At 31.1% G+C, this 17,762-nt stretch overlaps 1 protein-coding gene and 1 long non-coding RNA gene across 2 annotated transcripts; one reads left to right on the top strand and one right to left on the bottom strand.

Moving 5' to 3' along the window:
- Window positions 1-5,361: 5,361 nt before the first annotated feature.
- LOC133695922 (uncharacterized) lies at window positions 5,362-7,376 on the bottom strand. The gene is made up of 3 exons (XR_009842574.1): window positions 6,994-7,376; window positions 6,017-6,307; window positions 5,362-5,925 (listed from the first exon to the last, which is right to left on the bottom strand). It is a non-coding gene; the product is annotated as an uncharacterized LOC133695922 (long non-coding RNA).
- A 4,304-nt stretch (window positions 7,377-11,680) lies between these two features.
- LOC133696567 (glycosyl hydrolase 5 family protein-like) lies at window positions 11,681-14,272 on the top strand. The gene is made up of 4 exons (XM_062118787.1): window positions 11,681-12,183; window positions 12,688-12,935; window positions 13,039-13,559; window positions 13,676-14,272. The coding sequence occupies exons 1-4, from the start codon at window positions 11,764-11,766 to the stop codon at window positions 14,170-14,172; spliced, it is 1,686 nt and encodes a 561-aa protein (XP_061974771.1). The 5' UTR covers window positions 11,681-11,763; the 3' UTR covers window positions 14,173-14,272.
- The last annotated feature ends 3,490 nt before the right edge of the window (window positions 14,273-17,762 follow it).

The raw sequence follows: 17,762 nt of genomic DNA, 5'->3' as shown, positions 1-17,762 counted from the left end.
AACACTTATTCAAAGACAACGACATCTTTTTTTCTAGAGACAGAACTGACTCTTTTTAGGTCCATATTTCTATTTAAAAGTAAAAGAAGGAAAAGAAGCTTGAGATAGAAGATACCTATAATAAAGTTTTCTTATTAATGTAAAACAAAACTAGTTTAAGATTTTTGGTAAAGAAGTTTTTTTTTTTCAGAAAATCACAGAAGGTAAAAGTAAAAGAAAAGACAAACAATAATGATTAGGTTTATAAAGGGAACATCTTTTCACTCTCAACTTCGGATGAATGACCTTTCATATCATCTTAAATCTTTATAAATCCATTCAATTACCACATTAAATACAAGCTACCTTTTATTTCTTAAAGGACACATGCCTTAATAAGAACGAGCCACCTGGACCCAAGGATCCCAATAGTTCTGTGTGGGATAGACAAATATCACATGAAAGGTGAAAAAGTCTTTCATTAAAGATGCTGACCTTTCAAAATCTATATATTGAATACATAAAGACTTGGAAGGCAATTGATGGATTAATATTTTTCAAAAATGTTATTTTTTACTTAAATCCTCATTGAGAAGAACTAGGGGCCGAGTGATGGCCCAAACAAACCTTGAGCTCAACCAAGCACTGAGCCCAAGTATACATGGTTATCAAAAAGTTGCCAGACCCAATATCCTTGGGCTAAGCTAAGTATTGAACCCAAACATATGAGATTGGCAAGGCTGCTAGACCCAACATCCTTAGGTTGAACCCAAACATATATAGGTTTGGCAAGGCTGCTAGACCCAGCTTCCTTGAGTTGAGCCCAAGCATACATGGGTCTCATAAGGCTACCAAACCTAACATTTTTGGGTTGAGCCCAAGTATACACAAGTCTTGTAAGACTACCAAACCCAACATCGTTGGGCTTAATCAAGCTCTGAGCCTAATATATATTGCTCTGGCAAGGTTGTTACACTCAACATCCTTGGGCTCAGTCAAATATATTTTTCCTTTGATAAAGTCAAAGATATTTGATGCTATAAGGGAAATATAATCTTTAAGCCCTTTTCTCCATAAAAGGATAAGAATGACAGACTATATAATAGGGGAGGCATAAGAAAAAAGGGTAATCTTTTCATTTTTCTGAATATTTTCCACATACATATTTTAAGAATCTCTCTCTCTACAAGATCCTATCTAGAAAGATCTTGCCCCCCACCTATTTTTCTCTTTAGAAAATATACTTACTTAAATATCAGAGAGTCTCTAAATTCAGGAGAGAGATATCTGTTTACAAGTATTGACCATCAACCACTATGGTTATCCAAACTCTAGGTATTTGATATTGACCACTTCGGTTAGGGAGAATGAATCCAACTCCTGAAATCAAGAGATTATCCGACTATCCAATGTAAAAGTCTTGCTCTCAAGTTGCTTTTATTTTCCTAGCATCATCAATTTTTTAAATTTGAAGACAATAATAGGTAGAATAAGGATTCATAATGGATGCTAATGGAAAATGAGGTGAGATTCAAGTAAAACTAAGAAATACAAGCTATATGGGCAGACCATAAGATCTATTATTCATGAGTACTTCGAATGGGCAATAAAATGGAGGTCCCTTTTTAACACTTTACAAATTAAAATCTAAAGTTTTAGTAAATAAATTTCCAAGGTAACGAAGAATCATAAAAATAGCTATAAGAAAATTATAACACTTTTATAAAAAAATATACTTGGTAATAATTCATGATTTATTAACCTTTGTATATAATTATAATTTGCATGATCTAACATTTCATGCCACATATCACATGACTCAAGCAAATAAGAAGAAGAGACGTTTTTATTTTTTTTCTCATCATTGGTTAAAATAGTCATTACATTTATTTTAAAGCGAACATCACACATATATTTTTTTCTACAAACATACCACTCTTAGAAAATATAAATTTATCACTCTAAAAAACCATCTTAAAACCATTTTCTCTGAACAATGAGCCAAATACTAAGTTTTTTCTAATATCAGCAACATACAATACATTGTTGATGGTGAGAAGCTTTCTAGAGGTCATCTTTAATACCTTAGAGGTTGATGAGTTCCTCGTGTATAGGTTTTTCTTCATCCACTTTTTTGTAAGTGGAAAACATCATCTTCTCAACGCATACATGTCTTGTAGCACTAATATCAACCCACCACTGCTCATGATTGTTGATAAGGTTAACTTCAGAAACAACACAAGACAAGTTCATTTTTGAACTCTATTAGTAAGGTGATTAACCTCGGTGTAACTGGCTTGAACAATCCTTTTTGTAGGGTTTCCTTGCTTATCCTTATTTCTGCAATCTTTGACTAGATATCCAATCTTGTTGCAGATAAAACACTTTCCATTGAACTTCTTAACAATTCTTTTACCTTTCACAACGAACTTATTTTAAAGTTTTTATTATGGGGATTTACTATTTGTTCCACAATATTTGCTTTTGGGACACCAAAAGAGTTGGTTCTCCCTTTCAAATAACTTATTGTCCTTTTCTATTCTCAACTTCAAATCAAGCTTAAAATGAGGTCTTCAAGTCCCATCTCTTTACGCTTATGCTTAAGATAGTTCTAGAAGTCTTTCCAAGATGATAATAAGTTTTCAATGATTGTAGCCACTCAAAATGACTCACTTAAAGACATAATTTCAACATGTATATCATGATTGAAATTTTAAACTTGGCTTATTATGGTCCTTGAATCAACCATCTTAAAATCTAGAAATTTACCGACTATAGATTTTTTATACCGTCATTTTCAACTTTGTACTTATTATCTAAAGCTTTCTATAATACTTTTGCACTCTTGATTGAACTATACATATCATATAGTGTATTGTCCAACCCATTCAAGATGTAGTTCTTACACATGAAAACAATATGATTCCACACATCCATATCTATCACAATAGCATGGTTAGATTCATTTTCTAATGATTTTAGTGCTTTCTTTTAAGAACCTTGTCAAGTTCAAGGTGGTCAAATATAATGATATCTGTTGTTGCCACCTCTTAAAGTTTAATCCATTGAACTTCTCAGGTTTCTCACAATGCACCATAGAAAGTGATAGTGGAATCCTCACTACCAAAGTAGTACTTGCCAAAGCAACATTTGTTGGCACAACCAAATCTTGAGTTGAAAGAGTAAAAGACATGATATAATCTATAAAAATAAATAGCCATTAATATTTTTAAATAAATATCTTGGCTTCACAATAAGAAATTAATAAAATAAAACTTGGAATTTTTTTTTTTAATTAAAATATTTAAATTATTCAAGATATAATCCACAATCATTCATTTCTTTGGATTATTATGTTAAGCCCTATTTTGTTCACTAAGATTTATTCAATCATCATTATTTCACTTACGAACCATACCATGTACAAAATAATATCATTTGAATAATATTTTCACTAAGTATGTTCTCAGGAAAGATTGAAGGGGTTACAAACGGTCCCATTTAAAATTCAATCTTCTCTTACAAAACTTTCTAAATCATATCTATTCATCACACTTACTTTTTGTTTATGTGAATAATAATGTATATGTGAACAAATGTCAATCTTATAAAGTATAAGCAAGATAATATAAATTATCATAAAAAATTAATAATTTATTTATTGGAAAATATAAACTAATAAGATTTATGACAAGCATCAAACCATCCAAATATCATGAAAAATAATTTTAAAATATAAACTATTACTTTAAAACAAATATATATAGAAAATCTTCTAAATTTTTTTAAAAAATCATAGCATACCAAAAGATTATATATTAAAGTATATAGAAATAAAATTAAATCCATATAAGAGAATATAAAAACTTGAAAGAAAGTTGAATAATAAATTAAATTTTAAAAATGCTAAAAACCTCTTTCACAATTAATTTATATTATTATTTTCATTATTCTAATATAAAAAGAATAAAACCTTAAGATTGTAAAACCATAGTTTATATATATATATATATATATATATATATATATATATATATTAGATCAGTGTAGTGAGTAATGATGTTTAGTTTATCATAATAAGACAGGCTAATATAAGAAAGTTTTCAATGAAAACCTAGAGTTCATAGAAATTTAAATCTATAAGCATGTAAAAGTAAAATTAATAGAAAACATGCTTTCAATACAAAAATAATATGAGAGTACTAGCATGCATACTAAGTATATATTCAAATTTGCAATTGATATAAAACAAAATTAGCATGCATACTAATAATAAAATTAACTATGCTTAAATTAAAACAAGAATTGTACTTACTTGTTACTTGTTGAAGCAGTTTAAAATAATGAATTTTTTGTTGTTGTCAAGAATGAATCATTTTTCCTTAAAGTTTTATTGCTCCTTACCCGTACAATCAGGATGTTTGCAATATATCTCTCAAGACTCCAATAACTCCATCTTGGTTTAGATGCACTTTTAAATAAGATTTTTGAACCAAAGATTATGTAACTCAAATATCTCTCAACAAGATGAACCTAGACTCTAGATTTGGGAGAAAAATCAAAGTATAAAAAGAAAAAGAAAAATACTAAAAATGAGGTGAGGAGGAGTGTGTAAAATCTAAAAAAATTCAATTAAAAACTCTTTATTCATCCCCTTATATAGTGAATTTTTGAAGCTAAAATGTTGAAGAATTAATTTCTCATTCACCCATAATTTGTTTAATTAAAACAAATTTCCAACAATTTAAACCAGAGCCACATATAGTTTCATGTAAGATTTTAAACATTTCAAATAATGTTTAACGCTCCTAATCTTTTTGTAGTCTTCTCGATCTCCGATGTCTTTATAGTAACCCTCTTTTAATTCAAAGACAAATTGAAATTAGAGGGAAAAAGAGAAAAGGAGTCAACATGAAGAAAGAGGAGCTACAACAAAAATAAAGGAAGAAATGCCACAAACAAATCTTGCTCTCTTATCTCTTACCACTTATAGACCGCTACTTAGTTATTAGTTTTTTTTACTTCTAAGTTAGATTTCAATCATGATGGCAAGTCGGGCTGAGAAAGATAACCATTTCATAGTTTCTGATAAAAATATTTCTAGAACTATGTTTCTTAAATTTGAAGACTACAATAGTAGAATAAGGATTTGTAATGGATGTTTCTTGATCTTGGTATTAAGCTTCCATGTTGTCCAGCCATTTATTGTGACAATGTTAGAGCTACACAACTTTGTTCCAACCTGGCTTTTCACTCAAGAATGAAGCATGTTGCTATTGATTTTTATTTTATTCGCGATCGAGTCCAGAGTGGTGCTCTTTATGTCATTCATGTTTTCTCTGACAATCAACTCGTTAATGCTCTTACCAAGCCTGTTCCTACACAATGATTTATTCATCTCAAATTCAAGATTGGAGACCCGTACTCCATCTCAAGATGGCATAACAGAAGACTAATGTGTGTTCTGACTATCCTATGTTATTGTTAGTCCTAGGATAATGCTATGACTCATTCAAAATTGATTTGTTTAAAATCTTTCTTAGCTGTATATATCAATTGCAATCTCTAGAATCTGTAACAAATCTTCTTAACTTCTTCTGTATTTATACGTTGATAAATTAATGAAAGTGGTGTGCGAAACTCGTTCATCAACAATTCTGTCATAAAGTTCCAAAGTAACGAAGAACCACGAAAATAGCTAGGAGAAAATTGTAGCGCTTTTCCTTCCGGTGAAAAATTGATGGCTGCCCACAAGTGAGGGACTGCAACTTAGAGGAAACTTCAGAAAACAATCACTTCGACGCAGATTTAACTTTAGGCTCTTCCCAGTTGACGATCTTTCCACTTTCTGAAATTGTTTCAAGATTGAAACTGGGACATGGATATTGGATAGGTTCTCTAAGTAAATCATTTACATAATAGAAACTCCTTCAGATGCGCTATTATCTGTTAATCAAAGATGAAATGTTTGAAAGATAAAGATAAGAATTCACAGGGTCATCATTTGATCTACTGAAACATTGGTGTTCATACGTACAGAGGATTGCAACAGGAGGTTGACAGCAGACTCCATATCACCCTAATAGAATTTTAAGAGAAGGACTCTTTCCCCCAGTTTCCCGTCTCTCTGATCTTGCCTTTTGTATCCTCTATTGTTCATAAAGCATGTACCAAATAAAGGGTATTCAAGATCCTCTTGATTTATTTTGATGTATTATTTAAACACACTTGTGTAAAGCTACTGGGATTAAAAACGACTGTGCTTTGGGACAGTGTAGATGCAAGCTCTATGGAACTCAGCAAGAAGAAGATCCATTGCTTGTGGGACCTGATTCACAAATAATTAACATGATAAATGAGAAGTGCATAAATTTTGTTGACATGTGATTAATGCATTCCCTAGTCTACTTTGGAAGGCTTAACCCCAGACCACTTGGGCCACATCTTGTCATTGTAGAATCAAATGGAGCAATGCATAGTTTATCTGCTAGTGTTTCTTTTTACAGTTATTTTTAAAGTATTTTTTTTTTAAATACATCTAAATAATATTTTTAAAATTTTAAAATTTATTATTCACAACACATCAAAATAATTTAAAAATATAAAATAATAAAATTTTTTTAAAATTCAAAATTTTTGAAACGTTCTAAATAGTTGTACTTAGGATCAGTGGCGGAGGTAGAGAGGCTGGTAGGGGCCCCGACCCCTACAAGGAAAATTTTCTCCAGCCCCTCCCTTTAAACAAAGTCTCAGAGAAAAAAATCTCTCCTATAACGTTATTTAATTTGGCCCCCCTTGATTTTTTTTCTCGCTCCGCCCCTGCTTAGGATGTCCTTCTCTTTTCTTTTCTTTTCTTTTCGTATCAGGAGTATCATCACACAATCATCAAGCTTACACAGCACAGAGAGCATGATAAGAACTTAATTTATCTCACCAAAACCACCCTTCTTTGAACAAGACACAAATAAGAAAAAAAAAAAACAAAAGAGAACAAGGCAAATTGACAAGCTTTACCTGTGAAGCAACAAGAACAATGCACGCACACAAGCAAAAGCAGGACTTTCACAACGGGAAACAACCTACAGAGTCGTAGATATCAAAACGGGGAAACATATTAGCGTATCCTTTAGCAAGTAGAACTCTGTACATGGATAATGTTTTTCATTAAAAAAATAATTATGCAGGCTTTTCTAAGGTATTTTTTTATAGAAAAAAAAAATTAGAATGATGAGATTTTTTTAAAAAAAGAAGCATAAGCATCAATTTAGCTCTCAGCATATCCTTGGCCGGCAATCCTATCAAGGTTGTGAAAGATGCAACCGCCATCATAAATGAATTGCCTTGCAAGTCTATCAAGGTTGCCAAAGATGCAACCGCCACCATCTCTCTTGGTGAAGGAGGCGTGAGTGCGCAGGTGTCGATTTTCTTCATTGGCACCACTATGAGAGTGTTTGATAGTGTGGTTGCGGGTGCTTTTTAAATAACTTTTCGTGTTAAAATACATGTCAATGATGTTTTTTTATTTTTTAAAAATCATTTTTGACATCAGCACATCAAAACGATCCAAAACGTACAAACCATATTAAATTTTAATAAAAAAAATAAATTCAAATTTTTTAAAAACACAGCCACAGCCGCATTTCCAAACGGGAACTACACACCCATTGTATTGATTGCTTAGCGTGTTTCCAACAATTAAGTGTTTGAAATGGTGTGGCTGGATGAAAGAAAAAGATACTGAAGGAATGAGCAAGGACAATCTTTAAGCATTAAAATGCTTCTCGATGCGTCCTTGTACTCGTAATTCTAAGACTTGTTTCGGTTCTTGGTATAAATTAATGGGTTAATTTAGTTTTTTTATTAGAATAATATTTTTTAAATTTTTTCTTAATTTGATATATATATATAAACAAACTCAGCTGTAACTAAAATATGGTCAGAGCCAAGGTTTGAGCAGGTTAAATTTTATAACTATGCTTGTATTCCTATCTTGAAGAGGTTTTGATTTGGACAAATTATGCTGACATCAAATAATTGATTTGCATCTCATCAGAAACGGAGTAATCCTAATTATTTGAAATCCATTGATGAAAAAAATTACAATGTGGAATTCAAAATTTAGGTGAAGTCAAATTAAGTTTTATTTTTATTTTTATTTTTATGAATAGGCGAAATTATTTTACTTATGTTTTTAGATCTCTACAAAACAAATTTTAAAATTTGGAATATAGATAATTACAAAAATCCTACTTGATTTAAATTTCACTTTCCTTTCATATTTTCATAAATTACACAAAAATTTCAAACAAAATACATTGTTAAAGATGTACATTGTTATTAAACATATAAACCACATGATGAAAAGTATAATTTATGAAAATATAAAAAAAAAAGTAAAATTCAGATCAAAATATAAGAAGTTTTTGTAATTATCCCTTTGGAATATGTTATTATTTCCCTTTCCTTTTCTAACAAATGATCAAAAGGAAGGGGAAAAAAACCAAATTCACCAAGTCCTGGCAAAAGCAACACAACTAGCCTATCATGAGCTCTAGAAGTATACAAGACAGCTCGCGTTACACCACAGGTTTAAACTATTTTTTTTTTGTAAAATATTTAGATGTTGCAGGTGCATTTTAAAAAAAAACCAAAAACCTAACAATCCTGATTATAGTCTCGCTCGACTAACCAATTAGCCATGAGAAAATGTAGTCAAAACCTATTGATTTTTTTTTTAATTTTTTTTAAAAAAACAATGTCATTCTTACATTTTATAAAATTAAAAAAAAAATTAGTCTAGGTTAATCCAAATCAACCAACTTAACTTGTGACTCGGGGCTTGCTACGAATTGATCATTGAGTTTGGTTAGAAAAGTATGTGAGAAATAATTTTTAAAACTCGTGACATAGATCATTAGAATGGAAGCACCATATATATAAAAAACTGAAAAGTCCAATTCTCAATAAATCAAATATCGAATGATGAAATGAGGAGGACCAATTACATGAAAAGATCTAAAATAATAATAACTAGTATATTGGCACGTGCTTCGCAATAGATCAAATAACAATTTTTTTAAAATGTAAAAAAAATATGAAGAGTATAAAGAATATTTTAAGTGTCTTGTGTTTGGCGACCAAGCCACACCTAAGACAAAAAGGAAAAGAAAAAAAGAAAAAATTAAAAGAAAAAGACCAAAATGAAAAATATTATATATGACAAATTAGAATTGAGGACTAAATTGAAAATACAAAAAGGGACAAGGAAAAAATCAATAATCAAAACAATGAGAACTAAATGAGAAAAAATAAAATATTTCAAATTGAAATTGAAGGACTAAATTGAAAACAAATAAAACTTTTATAAAATGGTAAAAAAATAGAAATAAAAAGAATGAGGATAAAAATAAAAAAATCAAACAGAAAGAAGACAAACTTGCATTTTTTGGGAGGAGAGAAAAAAAATAAAAAAAAAAAGAAAAGAAATGGCACCTATTGATAAACCGCCACACCTACAACCACTCGTGTCGACATAATGGAAAAGGACGCGATAATGTAACCAATGAGACAACGGAAGGGCTAATCCGGTCACCAAGAGACGTCACATGTTCTACTTAAAAGGCGTGGTGCCTCCTATATGCTGATGCATGGTAAGCACTTGTTAGTAGCTTTATTAAATAAAAAATTAATATTTCAAGAGAGAAAGACCAAATTACCCTTTATGTATTTGTGATTCACCATAAAACCTATTTAAAAAGACTTAAATAACCTTTGGTCAATAGTTCATTTTTCCTTGACTGCAAGGGTAAATATGGATTTGAACTGTACAAAGAAAAAGGAAAAAGCAAAAATACATTTAGCTAACAATTTTTTTTTTTTGAATTAGAGGTAATTAAGTAATTTAAATGTTTAAAAATTAAGAAAAAAACATAAATACTCCCGCACAATTATTAACTAACTAATGAACCATATAAAAACACCAAAATACTCCTAAAACCAAGGGTAAAAATGTCATTTCATTGCAGCAGTGAATAAAATAATGTGTGTATAGCTACAATAAATTTACCTTCCATTTTAGTTGTTTTTTATATATATAGTAGCTCAACTGCGTAAAGAAATCAAACATTTTCTGAAATACACAAATAATTCCTTGAAAACTTTCATTAAAAGCTAACCAGGGAAAGAAAAGCATGGTAGCGGCATAAGAAAGTCTTTTTTTTTTCTCCTCCTGGTTATAAACTTTTCAAGGATATATGAATCTAAAATTTGATACATGAGATGATAGTTATAACATGTAATTTGAAAATTGAGTTTATACAAGATTGTGAGTTGAAAAAAAATAATTTATGAGTAGACAGGTAAACTCAAACTATAATTTAAAAAATAAATAAATAAACACAATTCAAAATAAAATCTAATACAATTCAAGTTCTAGGTTAAATAATTACTTGTTTAATCCGTCAAGACCATTCATGTTTTATATCTATGAGAATTGATAGGGGCAATTAATTAACAAAATAATAAGGATATGACTAAATCTAACCATACCTATAAAACATTAATAATTATAATAATTTTTCGTTTTTTACCTTTTTTTTTGTTTTTTTTTCATTATTTAATATTAGATTGTTTTGAAAACTATGCTTTGTAAATTTTTTTAATTTTTTTTATGTTGGGTTATATATTGATCTTGTGGCTTTAATTGTTTTTTTTTTATTTCAACTTTTAACATTAAATCTATTAGGAGTAGGTCTTGTAATTTTTTTTTATTCTTTCTATGAATTTATCTTGACCTCATAATCTAGAGTGAAAGTTTAATAGTAACCTTTTAAATTGTTGATCTAGGTTAACTCTGTTTATTTCTTGGTCATTTTTAATTGAATATTTTTTAATTGAATTTCATAGATTTTTTTATTTCATTTCTATATGTTTATCTCAGTCTCATGATTAGGATTACTGGTTCGCCATGTTGATTTTATTCATTTTTTAATTGATTTTTTTTTAATTTTAGCCTACAACAACTTAATCTTCTTTTTTGTTTAGTTTTTCTTCTAAATTTAATCCTTTAATATTAGATTGTCTGGAAATTGTACTTTATATTTTTTTTTCAAATTGCTTTTTGTGGAGTTATATTGGTCTTATGAATTTAGGTTTTTTTTTTCTCAATTTCAACCTTTAACATAAGATCTGTTAGAAATGAAGCTTTATGTTTTTTTTTATTTAACTTTGAAGAAGTTATCTTAATCTCATAATCCAGATTATATGTTTAAAATGATAGCTCATTTTTATTTGGGTTGTTTTTTTATCATTTAATATTAGATTGATTGAAAATTAAGATTTATATTTTTTTCTATGAGGTTATTCTGATCTTATGACATAGATTATGAGTTTGACATGTTAATCTAAATAGTTTGTTTTTCCTTTTTTAATTAAAATTTTTTCTTGTCATCATTCAATATTAAGTTAATTAGAATTAACATTCACAATTTATTTTGATTTTATTTCTATAAGGTTATCACAATTTTATAATTTAGATCTCATATTTCAAAAATTAACACATATTTATTTAATATATTCACATCTTAATATTTAAAAATAAATATTATCTAAAATATTTCCGTATTAATATTTTAAAAAATATCTATCAATATACAGTTTGTAATTAATCTTTCTTTATTAGAAACATATTAACAACACTAAAATGGAATGTATTCCTAGGATATAAATAAGGACTTGCAGCTCCGCCTTTGGAAAACCTCCAAAGGCAGAACAAATAATCCACAGATGGGGAGGCTTGTTTTCTTCTCATTTCTCACCATCTTCTCTTTCCTTATAACATTCTATGATGTGATGATACCACAAAAGCAAGTCATGGCACTCCCTCTGTCAACTGACTCACGGTGGATCGTGGACGAAAACGGGCAAAGAGTGAAGCTGGCATGCGTGAATTGGGTATCACATCTTGAGGTCATGGTAGCCGAGGGGCTTAGCAAGCAGCCCTTGGATGGTATCGCCAAGCGGATTTTGTCCATGGGGTTCAACTGTGTTAGACTCACTTGGCCAGTTTTCTTGGTAACCAATGACACTCTGGGCTCCCTCACTGTAAGACAATCCCTTCAAAGCCATGGTCTCCTCGAATCAATATCTGGTATCCAGGCCAACAACCCCTCCATCATTGATCTCTCCCTCCTTGACGTTTACCAGGTAATTATAGCTCTAATGCTAATCATACCACTGCTTCACATCACCTAACAGTAAAGATTAAAATGAGACAGAATCATGAAAAATTAGCAAGTTGCGGTATCTACAAGATAATTTGCATCATGTTCTGTGCCTTTTTTTTCATATTTAAGTACTCAGTTATCCAAATGCTTAAATTCTTTTGTACTTGTGGGTTTTGTAATTGAAGTATGACTAGTTGACATAAGAACATGGTGGTTGATAAGATAGAAAGAAGTTGGAATGATGATGATATTGTTATAAGTCATGCTAAATGTCGTTGGTTTAGTGAAAGTTTAAGCAGCATTATTACGCAATCAATTTAGTTCAGTTCAGTTTAATTTCCTTAAAAAAGAACCAGAGAGAAATGAAAATTGAGTTAAAGGTAACAGCCAAGCATCTTATTTTATGTTTACTAAACCAAATACGGTTTTATCTCTTCTATATTTGTATCTGACACTAATTAAACGCAACATAATTGTGTTTCAGGCAGTGGTGTCTAGTCTTGGGAACAATAATGTGATGGTGATACTGGACAATCACATAAGCAAGCCTGGCTGGTGCTGCAGTAATTTTGATGGCAATGGCTTCTTCGGTGACCAATATTTCGACCCGGATCTATGGATCACAGGCCTAACTAGAATGGCGAGCATGTTTAAAGGTGTGCCTAATGTGGTGGGCATGAGCTTGAGGAATGAGCTTCGAGGCCCCAAACAAAATGTCAATGATTGGTACAGGTAATTTGTCTCGGTGAATCTTTTTGAAAAAAGAAATATTAGTCCTGAATCAGTAGTCTTCCTAAATCGAATGATTCGTTTACATGCCAATGACATGAGCCAGGTACATGCAAAAAGGAGCTGAAGCAGTGCACTCAGCGAACCCCGATGTTATTGTCATTCTATCGGGCCTGAATTATGACAAAGACTTGTCTTTCCTGCGCAATCGACCGCTAAATCTAACATTTAGTGGTAAAATAGTGTTCGAAGTACATTGGTATGGCTTTACAGATGGGGAGGCATGGAAAAATGGCAACTCGAACCAAGTGTGTGGAAGAGTGGTGGATAATATGATGAGGGTATCTGGATTTTTGTTGGACCAAGGCTGGCCATTGTTTGTGAGTGAGTTTGGGGTGGATCAAAGAGGCACAAATGTTAATGATAATAGGTACTTGGGATGCTTCCTTAGTGTTGCAGCTGAACTTGACTTGGACTGGGCTTTGTGGACACTAGTTGGAAGCTACTATTTGAGGCAAGGTGTTCTAGGGATGAATGAGTACTATGGAGTTATGAATTGGAATTGGTGTGAGGCCAGGAATTCAACATTCTTGCAGCAAATATCTGTCCTCCAATCTCCATTTCAAGGTATAGCATTTGTGACTTCTTCACTTATAAGTTCCTTAAATCTGAATCTTATGCTCTTGATCTTTTCAATTGTTTTGTATAGCCGATCCTTAAGGTTGTCTTTGTGTAAAATTCAGGGCCAGGTTTATCAGAAGCTAATCCACATAAAGTGATTTTCCACCCATCAACGGGTCTTTGTGTTTTGAGGAAATCAATGTTTGAGCCACTAAGGTTAGGTCGTTGCACTGAATCTGAAGCCTGGAACTATACACCTCAGAAGATACTGTCAGTGAAAGGGACATATTTCTGCTTACAAACAGATGACTTGGCCAAACCAGCAAAACTTGGTATAATATGCACAGATTCTAATTCAAAATGGGAAACCATCTCAGATTCCAAAATGCACTTTTCATCCAACGCCTCTAATGGCATAGCCGTTTGCCTAGATGTAGATTCCAACAACACCATCGTGACAAATACTTGCAAATGTTTGAGTAGAGATAACGCATGCGACCCGGAAAGCCAATGGTTTAAATTAGTTAACAGCACTAGAAGTTCCGCCATGACAAAACCTTTGTCTCAGATGAATTCAATCCTTAATTTCCCAGCGAAGGACTTTCATGGAAGTTTTTAGGCTCAGTACTATAACTTATATGGCAGAAGCTGCCTATGGAGCAACTGTACTAGTTTGGACAATCTAAAAGTATATAGCAACACTTTGGTTGAATTGCCAAGACTGTCTGATGCATCAATTATTTCTAACAGGCTTTTACCATACAAGCCCAGTCTACGCATTCTTGAGTTCCACCAAGAAAACCAGTCTGAAGCAAGCAAATAGTTGATTTCTATATTTATAATTATGTCCCACGTAACATTACAGTTACTAACTCCAATTGAATTTGCATGATTATATTCAATATTAAATTAAATGGAAACTCAAATTTACTGCTTATTTATATATAAAGAGAGAGCAAAATACGGAGTTCGAGATGAGAATTGTGAGCATAATGCAGAATGCTGGCAGGCCTCTTTAGGGGCTATACAGTATCGTTTGTTATTGTGGCCATTGCATGGTTGGCCGTGTTAAAAGCAACAAAGCCTAAAGCTGATTAAAAGAATGGAAAGGAAACTATGTCTATTTATTTTTGTGTTTTTATAAATGTTGTTGAAAAAAATTATTTATTTTTTAGTTTTTTTATTTCAAATTAATATTTTTTTAGTTTTTTCAAATCATTTTAATGTACTGATATCAAAAATAATTTTTTAAAAATAAAAAAATATATATTATTTTGATGCATTTCTAAGCAAAAAAACATTTTAAAAAACAATCGCAACCATACTTCCAATCACCCTCACAAACATGATAATTTAATACAAATCTAATGAATATTCAACCACTTGAATGAATTTTTTTTTTATGGATATTTACTATTTCTAATAAAAATAGATATCTAAATTTTTTTCAATAGATAATAAATAATATATAGAAATTTTCAAATCCCAATTCAAAACTTGAAAATAATATATTAGAATTATTTAAAAAAACTGAAAGAGATGGAGAAACCATTGTGCACACAGACTTAGAGCACCGTCGACGAGAATAATATAATTACTATTTTAGCCTTCTAAAAAAACTCATTTACATAGCCTTTAGGGGTAGAATTGTAATTGCACAGGGATCAATCGATTATTATCATTTTGATTAGGGTCTGCAATTTCTTTCTCTTTTTTAATTGTATAGTGTAATGACTAGGATGCCTTTGAAACACAAGAAATTTTACATGTCATAAGGGGCAATTTTGTCTTTCTCTTTACAAAAGCTAGTAATTTTACTTTGTTGCCTCTTGAAATAAATATATTTTAACTAGAGTCCAAGGGCTTGTTCTTCCTTTCTTTTGGTCTTTTTGTAATTATCGAGTCAAGAGAAGGGTGAATTTGTCTTTCTCTTTAAAAATCAACAATAAATTTACTTGGTTACCCTTTCAATCAAAAAATTTGAAACTAGAGTTTAAAGGCTTATTCATCTTTTAATTGTGGTCTTTTTATAGTTATGGGTTAAGACAAGGACAATTTGATATTTTTAAAAAAAAATATTTAAAGAAGGAAGTTTACTAGCGTGTTTTGTTTACGCGCCAGCATGTTAGGCTACTCTGCGCACTTCATGCGATGCGTGTAAAGGATTTAAGTGGTGGAAATTTCTCATATGTGGCAGCTTTAGAAAGATCATGGCATCTTTTTCCAAATAAGGTGCCGCGTGTGGTGGTCTGTTTGGCGGTTTGGCTCCGACAACATTTTCTTTGTTTCTTTCTTTTTCCTTTATTTGCTTTTTAAAACATGTTGTACAATCAGAAAATCCACATTGTTCTCTTATTTTATCTGGATATTTAATTAAGTCTTCTTGCTTTTGATTGTATGATTTTTGTCTTAATTTCTTTTATAAACTATAGATTTCTTTTTTATTTCACCCTTGATTGAAATGTTATTTTTCCTCTTATTTTGTCTTAGTTTCAAGTTTGATCCATATTTTTTTAATTTTTGGTTTTTGTTTTGATTTATTTTGTGAAAAGTTTGATTTTTTTCAATTAAAAGGGTTAGTGTTCTTTTCATTTCTTATCTAAACCCAGATTACTGTGGATTGGAGCAGTATAATAACGGAATTGTCATTACCAAAGAAACTTGTTAAGCATGTAATTGGGGGTATGGTTGTCTTTTTCATGGGATACATTTGGCATGGAAAGAATGATAGGGGATAAAATGGTCTGTTTTAGTTTTTTAGGCTATAGTATAGATACTGATTTGTCCTTCAGGGCACAAAATTTTAACCTTTGGGCTGAGGGCTTCTTTTGTCTTTTTTTAAAAAAATAATAAACAGTGAAAATACAATTATGCCCATGTGGGGGGAAATATGCATGTGTTGTTGGACTTCTTAGTCTTTTCCTTTTATTAAAACAGTTTAAATACGAAACTATCCTTAGGTTTCAATAAAAACAAGACTACATGTAGGGGTGTTTTCATTGTTTTCATATGGTTGCCAGGCCCCGACGCCTAGGTCTGGTCACACCCAAGCGTGGGTCTAGCATGGGTATCGGGCCCAAATGCTTGAGTTTGGAATGATTGTTAGGCTAACTTGGTTGTCAAGCCTGGCATATGGGTCTGCTATGGTTGATAGACCCAGGTGCGGGTTAGACATTGTTGCCAAACCCACGGGTCTTAGGTCTGGCGTTGTCGGCAGACCCAGGCGCTTAGGTCTAGCATAGTTGCTAGGCCTAGGCGCCTTAGGTCTGGCATTGTTACTAGGCTTAGGTGCATAGGTCTGACATGCTTGTCAGACGTATTTTTTGAGGTTTATCTTAGGCATCTCATTTATCTAACAACCCTACCCAAACAATTCTAAGTAAATCCCTTGTCTTTTCTTCTTCTACTTTAAAACAAAAAAAAAATGTAAATTTCTATGGGAAAAAGGAAGTTTCGGGACATGATTTTTTTCCCTTTATTCTTTTTGGCTCCACAATATAGAATTGGTTTTTCTTAGGATAAATATTATATATACCACTAATAATTTTATATCCAAATTATTTTTGAATCAATCTTATCATTAAGCTATGTTACAAATTATAGTTGTAACATTAAAACTATCTATATAGTTGTAAGAAAAATTATTTGGTGACTCTTAATTTCTTGATTATCATCCCTAATTCTTGGATGATTTTTTAATTTAATCCTAAATTTTATACAACTCGAGCCTAATTGAGGCCTAATCAGGGAGAAAAGATGGTAAGAGAAATGAATGGGACAAATTACCATACCAGGTTAGCTTTTTGTGCTAATGTCATGACCCGAGCAATGAATTTAATAGGTTAACCTGGTTTGACCATGATCGATCCAATATAGCGTTGTCTTTTGTTTCAATCCCTAACCTTTTGTTTTATTTATCCTTTGACAATTAACTATTTCACAATTTCACTTGATTAAGTTTGGAAAATGTTAGAACAATGGTGAACTTAAAATTTTTTGAGAGCCTGATTGAGTTTCTAACAGGACGACTAAGTTGTATGTGGATTAGCTTGGTCAAATAAGCCACAGTGAGCTAACTCCAACACAATTGAAGTTAAAACCTAGACCATGCAAGGGACTACAATATGATGCAAAATTGGATAAATAAAAAGCAAATGAACTGTGTTAATAAGTTAGTTTTTTTGCTTCAAATTGTATTTTTCTTTTTTT

Source organism: Populus nigra, chromosome 6, assembly GCF_951802175.1.
Source record: "Populus nigra chromosome 6, ddPopNigr1.1, whole genome shotgun sequence".
NCBI classification, from domain to species: Eukaryota; Viridiplantae; Streptophyta; class Magnoliopsida; order Malpighiales; family Salicaceae; genus Populus; species Populus nigra.
This window is presented reverse-complemented; position numbering and strand designations above follow the sequence as displayed.

Excerpts from the sequence above, each read along its gene's own strand:
- LOC133696567 (XM_062118787.1), top strand. The coding sequence starts at position 11,764 with ATGGGGAGGCTTGTTTTCTTCTCATTTCTCACCATCTTCTCTTTCCTT. Across the intron at positions 12,184-12,687 it reads CCCTCCTTGACGTTTACCAG|GCAGTGGTGTCTAGTCTTGG; the intron begins GTAATTATAGCT and ends ATTGTGTTTCAG. Across the intron at positions 12,936-13,038 it reads AATGTCAATGATTGGTACAG|GTACATGCAAAAAGGAGCTG; the intron begins GTAATTTGTCTC and ends GACATGAGCCAG.